At 53.3% G+C, this 12,395-nt stretch overlaps 6 protein-coding genes across 6 annotated transcripts; 4 read left to right on the top strand and 2 right to left on the bottom strand.

The window, feature by feature from the left end:
* Window positions 1-888: 888 nt before the first annotated feature.
* QC761_0041870 (uncharacterized protein) lies at window positions 889-1,599 on the top strand (the record flags this gene model as incomplete). Its single annotated transcript, XM_062872368.1, has 2 exons — window positions 889-907; window positions 1,433-1,599. The coding sequence occupies 2 exons, from the start codon at window positions 889-891 to the stop codon at window positions 1,597-1,599; spliced, it is 186 nt and encodes a 61-aa protein (XP_062735324.1).
* Window positions 1,600-1,787: 188 nt separating this feature from the next.
* QC761_209650 (uncharacterized protein) lies at window positions 1,788-3,777 on the top strand (the record flags this gene model as incomplete). Its single annotated transcript, XM_062876703.1, has 4 exons — window positions 1,788-1,978; window positions 2,298-2,622; window positions 2,677-3,598; window positions 3,671-3,777. The coding sequence occupies 4 exons, from the start codon at window positions 1,788-1,790 to the stop codon at window positions 3,775-3,777; spliced, it is 1,545 nt and encodes a 514-aa protein (XP_062735323.1).
* Window positions 3,778-4,466: 689 nt separating this feature from the next.
* On the top strand, window positions 4,467-5,510 carry QC761_209640 (uncharacterized protein; the record flags this gene model as incomplete). Its single annotated transcript, XM_062876702.1, has 2 exons — window positions 4,467-4,798; window positions 4,970-5,510. 2 exons carry the CDS (start codon window positions 4,467-4,469, stop codon window positions 5,508-5,510), a joined length of 873 nt encoding a protein of 290 aa, XP_062735322.1.
* A 377-nt stretch (window positions 5,511-5,887) lies between these two features.
* Window positions 5,888-7,479, top strand: RRP36 (rRNA biogenesis protein rrp36). Its single transcript, XM_062876701.1, has 2 exons — window positions 5,888-6,297; window positions 6,355-7,479. Exons 1-2 carry the CDS (start codon window positions 6,109-6,111, stop codon window positions 7,159-7,161), a joined length of 996 nt encoding a protein of 331 aa, XP_062735321.1. The 5' UTR covers window positions 5,888-6,108; the 3' UTR covers window positions 7,162-7,479.
* A 40-nt stretch (window positions 7,480-7,519) lies between these two features.
* QC761_209610 (uncharacterized protein) lies at window positions 7,520-9,760 on the bottom strand (the record flags this gene model as incomplete). Its single annotated transcript, XM_062876700.1, has 1 exon — window positions 7,520-9,760. One exon carries the CDS (start codon window positions 9,758-9,760, stop codon window positions 7,520-7,522), a length of 2,241 nt encoding a protein of 746 aa, XP_062735320.1.
* A 518-nt stretch (window positions 9,761-10,278) lies between these two features.
* On the bottom strand, window positions 10,279-11,703 carry QC761_209600 (uncharacterized protein; the record flags this gene model as incomplete). The annotated part of the gene is made up of 1 exon (XM_062876699.1): window positions 10,279-11,703. The coding sequence occupies one exon, from the start codon at window positions 11,701-11,703 to the stop codon at window positions 10,279-10,281; it is 1,425 nt and encodes a 474-aa protein (XP_062735319.1).
* Window positions 11,704-12,395: the final 692 nt, after the last annotated feature.

Genomic DNA, 12,395 nt, shown 5'->3' with positions numbered 1-12,395 from the left:
CATATACGGATATACCTAGCTCTTTTAGACCAAAAGATCATTTTTTTTTTTTTTGCTTGAGAGGAAGAGGAGAGAACAATTGTATATTAGGTGGTGTTGATTGCCTGGGTGGAAGGCATTGTTGCCTCCCGAAGGCGTGATTTTGTGGCGATTTTGAAAGAGCTTTTTGAAATTGTTCTACTCTCTGAAGATGTTCCCGTCCGTGTGTGTATCCTTCCAAATATGACCGTGATGTTCACGTTCAAGGGCCATTACGACGTCAGATGCAGACTTGAACAGCAACAACCACGATTCATATCCATCGAGACCCACGAACAAGTGGCCTGCAAGTGGCCAGGAACTCGATTTCTCCTTGTCGAAATCTCACATGCACTCCAGCGTGGCGGTTCGCGAAACTTCAGACAGGACCCCACCACAGGCGGGCGGGCCCCACACTCCTAGGTACTCCAGCAGCGAGTTTCTGATGAATGACAGCAAAGTCACGAAAACCCTGCCTCCGAAGTAGGCGGTCTCTAACAAGCGCAGCGGTCCCCAGACGCCTGTACCGGCGCGGTAAACGAGCGTCCGATATCCCTTCCCTTCCCCTTCCCGGGTTGTTGTCAGTTGTGACTCGGTCGTATTGGGGGTGTGTGGGTTGTTGCTCGATTACCTTGGGGGATTTTTTACCGGATCGGCCTTTGTGTCTCCTCTCTCTCTCTTTCTCTCTCTCTCTCTTGCATTTTTCTTCTCTCTCTCTCTCTCTCTCTCTCTTCCTTGTTACATTTTGGAGAACCAGGACCAGGGGCTTGATTGCTTGTGTTGAACGGAGGAGTCATCCGCTTCTTAATTCTTTTTTTTCTTACTACCACCACCCCTCCGTCTCCGATATCTCACTCTCTCCGGTTTTTTATGCGGAGCACTCGCCCAGGTTGTTAAGGCGAAACATCCCTTCCGGTTGTCTAGACCGAGAGGTTATACCGCTTTCTTTTGGGAGTGTGGCTTTATTTCTTCAACAACTGCATTGAAAACCAATTGCTACTACTGGACGAGGATTTTGCCCGCCCACCTACCTACACCTGCGGCACCTGCGCCTGGACCTTTGGGGTGTCAGTATATACACCACATAAAAAAGGTACTTGCACATCACCTACCCCTTCATTTTCATTTTCACGAGATGGTTGGTCATATCCCGCATTGCACGAGCACGAAAACATCTGGATACTTCCACTTGCCCGAACCTACCAATTCCAATCCCCTCCCGCCGCGCAGCATGTGACTGTAGTAGGTAGTGGGCATATGTGTCTCACCCGAAGCCCCACGAGGAACTGCACGTTCTCACTCACCTCTTCACGACAGACAGCAGCAGCCGGGCGTCTCCGGGGGGGAGGGGTTCTCTGCTTTTATTGAATTTTATATATAAGGCATCCAATGCGCTAACTATTGATATTTAAAGATTACACCCCTCCCCACTTCACTCAGGACCAGGGGACAAGAGAAGAGTCATCGCTCACCCTCTTCAGCATTCAAATATCTTTCCTCAGCCTAGCCATTGGAGCCATTGCGCTTTTTGGTGGTATCCTTCTTCCCGGTCTTGTTGAGACACAGCCGAGAGAGAATTGAGTTGAGTTGAGATATATAGACCATTTCATCGGTTTCTCACTCGACGTTTTCTTTATCCTTTTCATTTTTGAGGAATACCCCGCCAAAAACCAACGGTCTTTTTTGAGTCACCCTCACTAGCAAGGGTCAGCAAAGCGGAAGAAGCAATATTTTTTTGCCTGCCGGTACACTAGAAACACGACGACAAAATGGTTCAAGCGCTACTGAAAAACACCAGCACGAACGGGTGGGTGGTGCAAAAGTTTGGTGGCACGAGCGTGGGCAAGTTTCCTGATAGGATTGCGGAGGATATCATCAGGACGCATGTGGTGAATAATCGGCTGGTGGTGGTGTGCTCGGCGAGGAGCACGGGGAAGAAGGTGACGGGGACCACGAGCAGGTGAGTTTTTGATTTTGTTTTTTTTTCCTGTCGGGTATGGGGTATGGGGTATGGGTTGGGGGTGTCAATTTTCGGGAGAGACCGCTTGTGAGAGTGCGGGACGGGGGAGAATGTGCAGGTTTGGGGAGAGACATGTATGTGTCTGGATGCTGGAAATTCCCATGCCCTTTTGGGGGTATCCCGCATTCCCCGTGTTCTTTTCCTTGACCCCTCTCCCCCACACATCACACACACACACCCGGATCGGGACGCCCCACGTTGCTGTTACCTGAAAGTTTACCTGATGGACTGACAACGTGCTTGTTTGTTGCGCGGATAGGTTATTGGAGGTGTACAAAAAGCTTAGGGCTATTGTTGCCTCGGCTGGTGATGAGGAGTCACAGGATGTGCTACTGGAGGAGGCCAAGCGCATTGTTCAGGACATACTGGATGATCATGTGGATGCGGCCGAGACTTTTATCAAGGATACGGAGCTGAGCGCGGCCGTGAAGAAGTATACGGAGAAGGACTGCCACTTGCTCAATGAGTATCTCTTGGCTGCTAAGCGCTTCAATTTGGAGATCAACTCGAGGGCGAAGGACAGGGTGGTGAGCTTTGGTGAGAAGCTGAGCTGTAGGTTTATGACTTATCTGCTCAAGGACAGGGTAAGTTTTGTTGAGGGATAGGTTGCGACGGTGAACAATACTGACACGACATAGGGAGTCGATGCCGAGTATGTTGACTTGGCTGACGTACTACACCTTGACAGCCCAGGGCGGCTCGATGCCGGCTTTTACCGTCAAGTCACCGCCGTCATTGCCAAGAAGATCCTTGCGTGTGAGGACCGTGTACCAGTCGTCACTGGCTTCTTCGGTAACGTCCCTGGAAGTCTTTTGGATGGTGACATCGGCCGTGGCTACACGGATCTCTGCGCTTCCCTGGCTGCTGTCGGCCTCAGGGCTGATGAGCTTCAGATCTGGAAGGAAGTTGATGGCATCTTCACCGCCGACCCTACCAAGGTCCCCACCGCCAGACTCATCCCTTCCATCACCCCAGCCGAGGCCGCCGAGTTGACCTTTTACGGCTCCGAAGTCATCCACCACTTGACCATGGACCAAGTGATCAAGGCCCGGCCCCCAATCCCCATCAGAATCAAGAACGTCAAGAACCCCCGCGGCGAAGGCACCATCGTCAAGCCAGACCCTACCCTGGCCGCCGACCAGCAGATCCAACGGCCGAGGAAACCATCCGACCCATCGACCCGCAAGAAGCCGAAGCGTCCTACTGCCGTGACGGTCAAGGATAAGATCTCGATCCTCAACATCCACTCGAATAAGAGGTCGATTGCCCACGCCTTTTTGGCGAGGGTGTTTTCCATCCTCAACCAGAGGCGTATCTCGGTGGATTTGATCTCCACGAGCGAGGTGCATGTTTCCATTGCGGTACATAACGGCAGCTCCGAGTATGACAGCCTGAACCAGGCTGTGGACGAGCTGAGGGAGTGCGGCGATGTGACGGTGATTCACAACATGACGATTTTGAGTCTGGTGGGGGCCGAGATGAAGAACATGAGGGGTATTGCGGGCAAGATGTTTTCGACGTTGGGTGAGAATTCGATCAATATCGAGATGATTTCTCAGGGTATGTTTTGCCTTCAGAGTGCAAGGGCACTTGTGGGACATATCATATGCTGACTGATTGAACTATATATAGGTGCCAGCGAGATCAACATCTCGTGCGTGATAGAATCGCGGGATGCTGAGAGGGCCATGAATATCCTGCACACGAGCTTGTTTACTTTCCTTGAGTATGGGAACTAAACCGATAAGCAACCTTGCAGTTTTGCTCTTTCCGAGAAAGGGATAGAGAGCTAACATGGGCGACAAGGGTGAAGACAGGAACACACACTTGATTGATTGGGGGTACTGGGGTTAGAGATGATAGAGCGGGGGTTGATAATTTGAGGCAAGAAAGCATGGCGTTTGCTTTAAGAGATGACTAGTGCGATAGAGCAAGAGGTGATACCTTGGGAAGGGGGCTGTAGATGAGAGACAGGGAGGCGCCTGGTAGGCGTGCGGAAGGGAGGGAGTGGACTTCGAAGGGATTAGTACAGTATATGTTTAAAAGGAATCATACATGGAAGGTTTTGGATAAACCGGGTGTCTATGTGTGAATATTGCGAGCATCATTTAGTAACTGTTCTGCCCTCTTGCTTGATCAAAATCGGGTTAGGGTTGTGAAAGAGCTCCGGCGCCGAGCCTTTCAGCCCAGCCCGTTAATCAATCAGCCTTGTGGGGGCGACTTTGCTTCCCCCTCGCATTCACGCCTTTCTACCTTCCACGCTTCCCAAAACCTGTCGCAAACTCGCCTTTCGCATCACCCACCAAACCTCGAGTCCTCGACCCTCGTCAAATAATCGCGACGACCATTCCCGTCATTTAAACCACCCACCTACCCTTCCTACCTCCGCTCGGCTCGCGCGCAGCGAGTTTCCCCCCCTTCATCAACCATGGGCAAAGCAGAAGTCGGCTCAACCAAATACCTCTCCAACAAGATGAAGCAAAAAGGCCTCACGCGCCTCCGCTGGTTCTGCCAAATCTGCGAAAAGGCCTGCAGAGACGAGAATGCCTTCAAGATGCACTGCCAGTCCGAATCGCACACCCGGCGCGCGCTGTCTGTAGGGCACAACATCAAGCAAGTCACCGACGATTACTCCCGTGCGTTCCAACAAGAGTTTATCTCCCTTCTCAAGACGAGCCATGGAGAAAAGGAGATTCACGCGAATAAATTCTATCAGGAGGTGATTGCAAAGAAGGATCATGTTCATTTGAATGCGACGAAGTGGCATAGCTTGACGGAGTTTGTGAAGTACATTGGGCGGGAGGGGATTTGTAGGGTTGTGGAGAAGGAGGATGGGTTGTTTATTGCTTGGGTGGATGACAGTCCTGAGGCGATGAGGAGGAGGGAGGCGGTTAGGAGGAGGGAGATGATGGACAAGGGGGATGAGGAGAGGGAGATGGCTGTTTTGAGGGGGCAGATTGAACGGGCTAGGAGGGAGGCGGAGGAGAGGGGGGTGGATTTGGAGGGGGAGAGGGAAAAAGAGTTGAGGAGGGAGGAGGGGGAGAGGATTAAGTTGAGTTTTGGGAAGAAGGGTGAGAGTACGACACCGACGCCAACGCCGGGGAGTGGGGGGGAAGAGAAGGTTGAGGGGAAGGACCAGGCGGAGAAGAACGATGGGGAGAAAAAGGAGGGGGAGAAGAAGGAGGGGGAGATAAAGGAGGGGGAGATAAAGGAGGGGGAGGGTAAGCCTGCTGAGGGGGCGGCGGCGGCGGCACCACCGGCGAAGGTGTCGTTGAAGTTTGGGGTTAAGCCACCGGCGGCGAAGAATGTGTTTAGGAACGCGCTTGCTGGGGCGCCCAAGAAGGTCATGGTTGCGCAGCCGAAGAAGATGAGTGCTGGGGAGAGGATCATGATGGAGGAGCTTGAGAGGAAGAGAGCGCGGGAGTCGAGGGGCAGTGGCGGTGATGCTCCTAGTAAAAGGCCGCGGTTTTAAGGCTTGGGGAGCGGATTTGTACAGTTTATGTCATGAATGGGCGGTCTGTTAGGTTTGATGTCATAGCGATCATGGGAATGGCGTTTGGGTAGTGATTTTGTTAGGGAGAATGATACCAGAGCTTGTTGCTTGCACTTGATGAAGATGATGACTTGATTTGGGGCTGTATGCGGATGGTATGAATATAGATATTCTTTTAGGCTACTGAGCCTGTCGAACTTCGAATCACCTGTGATTTTCTTGTATCCTGCTCTGTTGAACTGATGGCTGTTGCCATACTGCTATAAAGAACATAGCCATCCGCGAAAAGTGGGTCTATGTACGGTGTAAACAGCTACCACCATACTTTCCACCCGTTTCTGTTAGTGCAGCACGTTGCTTGCTCTCCAACATTTTTTTCCAACTGGTCAACTACATGGCAATCAAGGTTCGCCTTCTATCGCGAAATCTCATCAACCACCCAAGACGGCACCGACACTACACACCGTCAAACAATCTAAACAAGCGATACAGAATCTCAATACCTGACTCAGTTATTCTCATTCACGCTCATCACTCCTGCCGGTACTTTGCAAACAAGCGTCACTCATAAACCACCATGTCATCCGTCAAACGCAAGCAGCCGCCTGCCACTCTCCTGCAAAGGCGCGTTCGCCCCAGGTATGAGCCGGAGCCTGAATCAGATGTCGAGGAGATGAGCGATGCGCCAAGTGAGGAGGGTGCCGGGTTTGACAGTGAAGAGGACGAGGTCATGAGTGAGGCTGAGATGAGAAGCGGCAGCGATGAGGTTTGCAACTCGCCATATTTTCACTTTCAGAACAAAATGCTAACAAAATCTTCCCAGGAAAACTCTGAACTCGGCTCAGACCCCGAAGACGGCGAGGATGAATCGGAAGATGACACCCCCCAACCCACCCACCAGCTCTCCTTTGGCGCCCTCGCCAAAGCCCAAGCAGCCCTAGGCGACAAGCTCAACAAGCGCAAGCGCCGCTCCAGCAGCGCCGCTTCCGAAGCGTCCAGCTCTCGGGGTAACAACAACAACGACAACAAGTTTTCTCTTGAGAAGAATCACAAGAAACCCCTGGAAAAGCCCTCCCGCACAAGCAAACACGCCCCTGTCGAGTTGTCGTCAAAACGCCAGGTCTCCCGCCGCCGTGACTTCCTCCTCGACCCGACCTCGACCAAACCCCAGCATCGCGACCCCCGCTTCTTTGCGCCCTCCACCATGTCGGCCACGTCGAAAATAGACGAGATCAAAGCCCGAAAAGCGTACGCTTTTTTGGATGAGTACCGCGAGAAGGAGATGCAGGAGCTTCGGGTGGCGATCAAGAAGAGCAAGAACGCGGAGGAGAAGGAGAAGCTGCAGAAGGCGTTGCTGTCGATGGAGAGCAAGAAGAAGGCGCAGGAGAGGAAGGACAAGGCGCAAAAGGTGCTGGATGAGCACAAGAAGAAGGAGAAGGAGCTGGTGAGGCAGGGGAAGAATCCTTTCTATCTGAAGAAGAGCGAGCAGAAGAAGAGGGTGGTGGTGGAGACGTTCAAGGGGATGAAGAAGGGGCAGGTGGATAGGGCGATTGAGAGGAGGAGGAAGAAGGTGGCGGGTAAGGAGAAGAAGTTGCTGCCTTGGGCTCGGAGGACGGTGGAGGATCGGTGATTTGTTTGGGGGGTTATGGGGCACGAGTTGGGAAGGGTAGGGGTTTGTAGGTGGTTGGAATGGTTGGTTGATAGTGACGGTGAGCGGGTCGTCTATTAGTCGGCCCGTTCGTCGTTCCTATTAACATTCCAACTATAATATCATTAAGTCAGACATAGCTATAGTAAGCGCTAGGGTACGTTTGCTTGTCTTGATCCCGGATGTAGTTGTGATTATTCGTGGAGGGGGTTGGTAAAATAGTAATCTCTTTTAGCAGACATGCTCTCCAGGCGTCTTCTACCCAAGACACGACACAGCTTGCCTTGACGCTTTCTGCATGATTTTAACAACTCATCTTACACGATCTTACACATGTCCATCAGTCCTTCTTATACCCCGACTTTTCCAGAGCGTCCTGGAACAACTCTCTACACCTCACCCTGCTGCCCAACCTCGCACACAGCAAAAACGCGCCAGACAGCTTCCGGTGCAACGAATACGTCTCCTCGGGCGGCGGCGCCAACCGCTCATGTATCATGACCCCAATCTGCGCTTTCACTCTTTCCGTAATCGTCTGATCCCTAAAATCGTACACCTCCGGCGCCGTCTCCATGAACGGTTCCGCGAGCGTCATCACGCTCGTCAAGTGCGCCTCGAGCATCTGCTTGCTTTCATGACCAGTCAAGTACCCCAACTCCTCCGACAATTCCTTCACCGCATCTTTATCATTCCGTGACGAAGCCTCCAAAAGCTGGACATACAGCTTGATAAAAGAGTCAGGGTACTCCCTCGACGCCCCGAAGTCCAACAGCTCCAGCTTGTTTTCCTGGGGGTTGTACAAGAAATTCGTCCAGTTCGGGTCCGTCTGCATGAATTTGAACTCTGTGATTTCCCTGAGACACAACCTCAAGATCTGCGTCCCGATCCAATCTTTTTGTTCTTGCGTCAGGTTTGGTGCGATGCGCGTCACTCCGGTGCCAGACATCCACTCCATCGTCAGCACATGCCTCCCGCTCGCCTCGGGATAGATCCTCGGCACGGCAAACACCTCATCAGACAGCAGGTTCTGCCTGTATCTCTCCGCGCACCCCGCCTCCCGCTCATAATCACACTCCCACCCCAGCTCCAACCTCGCATTCTCGATCGTCTTATCCAAGTACAACCCCTTCGGGAGCAGCTTTGTCGCGGTCAGCAACACGGCAATGTTGTCCAAGTCAGAATTGATACTCTCCGCCACACCCGGGAACTGAATCTTGACTGCAACCCTCTCCCCAGACTGTTTCAACACCGCGCGGTGAACCTGCCCTATCGAGGCGGCTGCAATAGGTTTCTCGTCGAATTCACTGAATAGCTCCCTCCAGTTCTCTCCCAAGTTCTGACCGAGGACACGGTCGCGCTGGTAGGAGGGCATGTAATCTGCTCTGTCTTGGACACGCTGCAAGACCTCTTGGATAGGGGGGGGTAGCATTTTTGCGTCCTGGAAGGACATCATCTGGCCTAGCTTGAGGGCTGCACCGCGCATGCGGGAGAGTTTGCTGACTATGCGGGTCATGTTTGATGGGGAGAGCATTACGGAAGAAGAAGAGGAGGAGGAGGAGCCGTTGAAGGTGCGGGAGACGGACTCGGTGACTGCGCCGGCAAGCATGCCTGCTGCTAGGCCGCCGTAGTTCCAGAGCCGGCCGAGGCGGGTGGAGGGGACTCGGGACTCGCGGAGTTCGTATTGTGCGGGTGGTGGTGGGGGGGGAGTGGTTTCTGCTGTGGCTTCTTTTTCGGGGGTTGAGAGAACCTCTTCCAGAGGCTCGGAGACGACTTCTTTGATGGGTTCCGAAACGGCTTCCTCCAAAGGCTTGGAGACGACTTCCTTTACTGGCTCTGCCACGACTTCTTTGGTCGGTTCGGATATCACGTCTTTCACCGCCGGCGCTGCGTCAACCTCCTTTGATGGCTGCTCTTCTTCTTTTTCAACCACCTTGTTTTCGGCTTTGCCAGCCTCAGCAACCTGGACGTACTCCCCTGCCGCTTCTTTGGTTTCGTCCTCCTTCGACTTCAAGGCCTCCAGGATTTTGGACCCCTTAGACGTGTGAAACAGAGAACTGACATCTACCTCTTCTGTCTCGTCAACTTTCAGAAGAGGGATGTCGATCTTTTGTTTTCCAATGCTGGGGAGGGAAGTTGGTGGTCTTCTTGGCGGGACAAACCCCTGCTTCAAAAGGGCGATGGAACCTTCTGCCCAGGGGGCTGGTTTGAATTCTTGGGTTGGGCGTTTCTTTTCTGGGGTAGGAGCGGGTTGTGTTGTCTCTTCCGGCGGCGGCGGCGGCGGTGGTGCTTCCTTGGGAACGCCACCCGACACCTCCTTTTCTTTTGGCGGCTCTGGCTGCTGGTGAGTTTGGGCTGCTGCTGGTGGTGTTGCTTTTTCCTCATCCCCCCTCTCCACATTTGGAGGTTCCTCTTCTTGACCTTGTGCTGCTTTCTGCCTCCCGAGAAGAGCATCCCTCAATATACTCGACGTCTGCCCATACCTCTCCACCTGCCTCGCCCTCAGCGCGACATGCTTGGCCGCCACGCTTTTCGACGCACTGGCCACGGCGGCCAGGTCGACGAGGAGGTCCGCTAACCTCATTCTGCGCTGCAGTTGATCCCTCAATTCTCGATTGTGAAAAAAAGAAAAAAAAAGAAAGTCGTTATCGAGAGATATTGTGCTGCGATACACCTCTCATATTGTGAGGCCGGGTGAGTGATATCGTAGACTGTGTGGATGTTCTAAACTCCGAATGGAGCCAGCCGGTTCGTGGGCACGGAGCCGAGGAAATTGGAAAGAGCCGCAAAAATTTGGGAGTGACGTTGATCCAGCCCCTGTCCAAAGCTGAGCCGGGGACCCCTGCCTGGCGGCCGGTAGTGATCCGTGGCCTCGGGACATAACCAGCCCCACTGTTTTTGGCGGGCGCGGGATGGCCACGCGCGTTTGGAATACCACCACGAGAACCTCAAGAAAAGTACCATCATATATTCCGTAATACATTGTACATTCCCGACTACAAGCCACGTCGCTATCTAAAATGCTAGTACAAAACATTCAAACCAAATGGAGAACTCTAGGGTATCACAGGCCAAACTCCCATTCCCATGCAGCCGCCCCATCTATTTCCCCATACTCTTCAGCCCCGATCCCTTCAGCTTGGGCGTCGCCGCCCTCGGAGTCGCCTTCACCGACCCGCTAAACGGCGACTCGTTCCCCCTCCCAGAACCCCCAATCTTCCCCCACAACCTCTGCGCAGCAGGTGTAAGCCCCGGAGCTCCAACCTTAGGACTACTAGGAAACTTGGGCGCCGGCGTCCTCTCCACCTTCCCGGTCACCCCCAGCCTTGCGCTCGTTCTCTTGGATTGCGATATTCTCTCCACCATCCGATGATGCAGCGCCTCTCGTCCCCGCTGTTCCTGGATTTTGAACGGATTAGGCGTTGCATCCCCCGGACCAAGATTGATGACCGGTGCCTTTGATGATTTTGACCTCCTGACCGGTTCTGGCTCCGGCTCTTCATCGTCAACAAAAGCATAGCCGTTCACCCTTGGCGTTTCACCTCCCGCGACGCTGCTAGCTTTGGTTTCCGTGTCACACTCTCTTCTCTTGCCGGCGATGGCGTTTCGGATTTCGGATAGAGTAGGTGATCCAGCCCGAGACCTATCTTCTTCATCTTCAGTGGTGATTTTCAGATTTGGGCCCGGCACTCTTGTGTTCTCGTAGACGACCCTCTTCTGATCCATTCTTGATTCCCTTTCTCTTCTTTCCGACACCGTTTCCACCCCTTCGATGCCAGCAGGCGTGAACATGAGCTCGTTTTGTGGCTTGAACTTCCATTGATCTGGTGCTGCTGGGCGGTCAAAAGCATCCTGATCCATTATGGCGAGTCGGTCCTTTTTGAAGCCATCGTCTGTTAGACCCGTCGCGCCCCGTTGAGCGAGCAACTTGGCCTGCACCTCCTTTTGTTTAAGCTGTTGTTTTGAAGGCAGCTTGTTTCCAGTCCATAGCCAGGCGTATTTCTCGACGTGTTTTTGATTTTGTCTGTCGAGCAGCTTGTAAAAGGACTCGTTGTCTTCCGAGGTGTATTTCGACTGGAAGGCTGCAAGAGACATGTTGGTGTCCACATTTGTTGCCTTGTTGGTCGCGGTTGTTACCGAAGATGATGCGATCGAGGCAGGCGTGTCACCCACAAAATTCAGAGGTGTCTGACCCGTTGTTGTCTGCAAGGGCTGCCGCAAAGGAGTCGCGAGGTTTCGTCGTCGGCCAGGTGTCATAACTACTTGCTGGAGCCGGCGGCCAGCACTCGCAATCCACTCGTCATCTTTGGAATCCAGGGCATCGAGATATTCTTGCTGGGTCTCGCTCTCAAGCAGGCCGGGGAAGAAGTCGCGGGCGATGATGTGGGACAAGGCATCGGTGTAGGTATCCTCGTCCAGGACTCGCTTTGGTCGTTTGATGCGTTTTGCTCGAGGAGGTGGTGGCATCAGCTCTGTATCTGTCCGCTTGCGAACGAGCGCGGTGGACTGGGCTGGAGCGGAATCCATCGTGTATGCGTGATGCGACGTGGTGGTTGGTGACAGGGCTGTCAAGGTGTCAAGGTGTCAAGGTGTCAAGGTGTCAAGGTGTCAACGGTCGTGTTTGCGCAGTGGACTTTCTTGTGGCGTTTTGCGGTCGGTGGTCGGTTCTCACCTTTTGCCAAGCGGCCGTGTCTTGCCAAGGCTGTTCGGCGAGGGTGGGCAGCAGGGGGGGGGCATGTAGATAAGGTGATAAGAAATGCCGACCATTTCACGAAGCCACGCACGAAAGCTATTGGCAAGAGAGAATAATGCAGTCATGAGCTCACCTTCTTCAACACCCTCCCAGAGCCTCGGGAAAAGCGATACATCAAATCATATCTGCATTTGCCGGAGAGTTGCAGTTCGAGAGAACCTGTGGCCTGTGGGTTCGATGCCCGCGTGGATCTATCAGGTGCCCCACCCGTGATGCATGTCTCGAAAGAACCTTGCGGGCCAGGTCCTCTCACCTCAAGGAGTTCCGGAAGCAAACATGGTGAAGGCACAGAAGAGGGCCTGGGGAGAAACAACGGCTTCGTTTTAGGGCTGGGGGATGCCAGGACGTGTAGCAGAAACTCAAAATCTCCAAAGCACAAATCGTACGAAAGCAGCCCGTCGAGATGCTAGCTGTCGGAATTTAGTCGCCTCAGGGACGCAGGTTGATGCGGGAGTCCTGGGTAGCC

The sequence above is a fragment of the Podospora bellae-mahoneyi genome, chromosome 2, assembly GCF_035222275.1.
Source record: "Podospora bellae-mahoneyi strain CBS 112042 chromosome 2, whole genome shotgun sequence".
NCBI classification, from domain to species: domain Eukaryota; kingdom Fungi; phylum Ascomycota; class Sordariomycetes; order Sordariales; family Podosporaceae; genus Podospora; species Podospora bellae-mahoneyi.
This window is presented reverse-complemented; position numbering and strand designations above follow the sequence as displayed.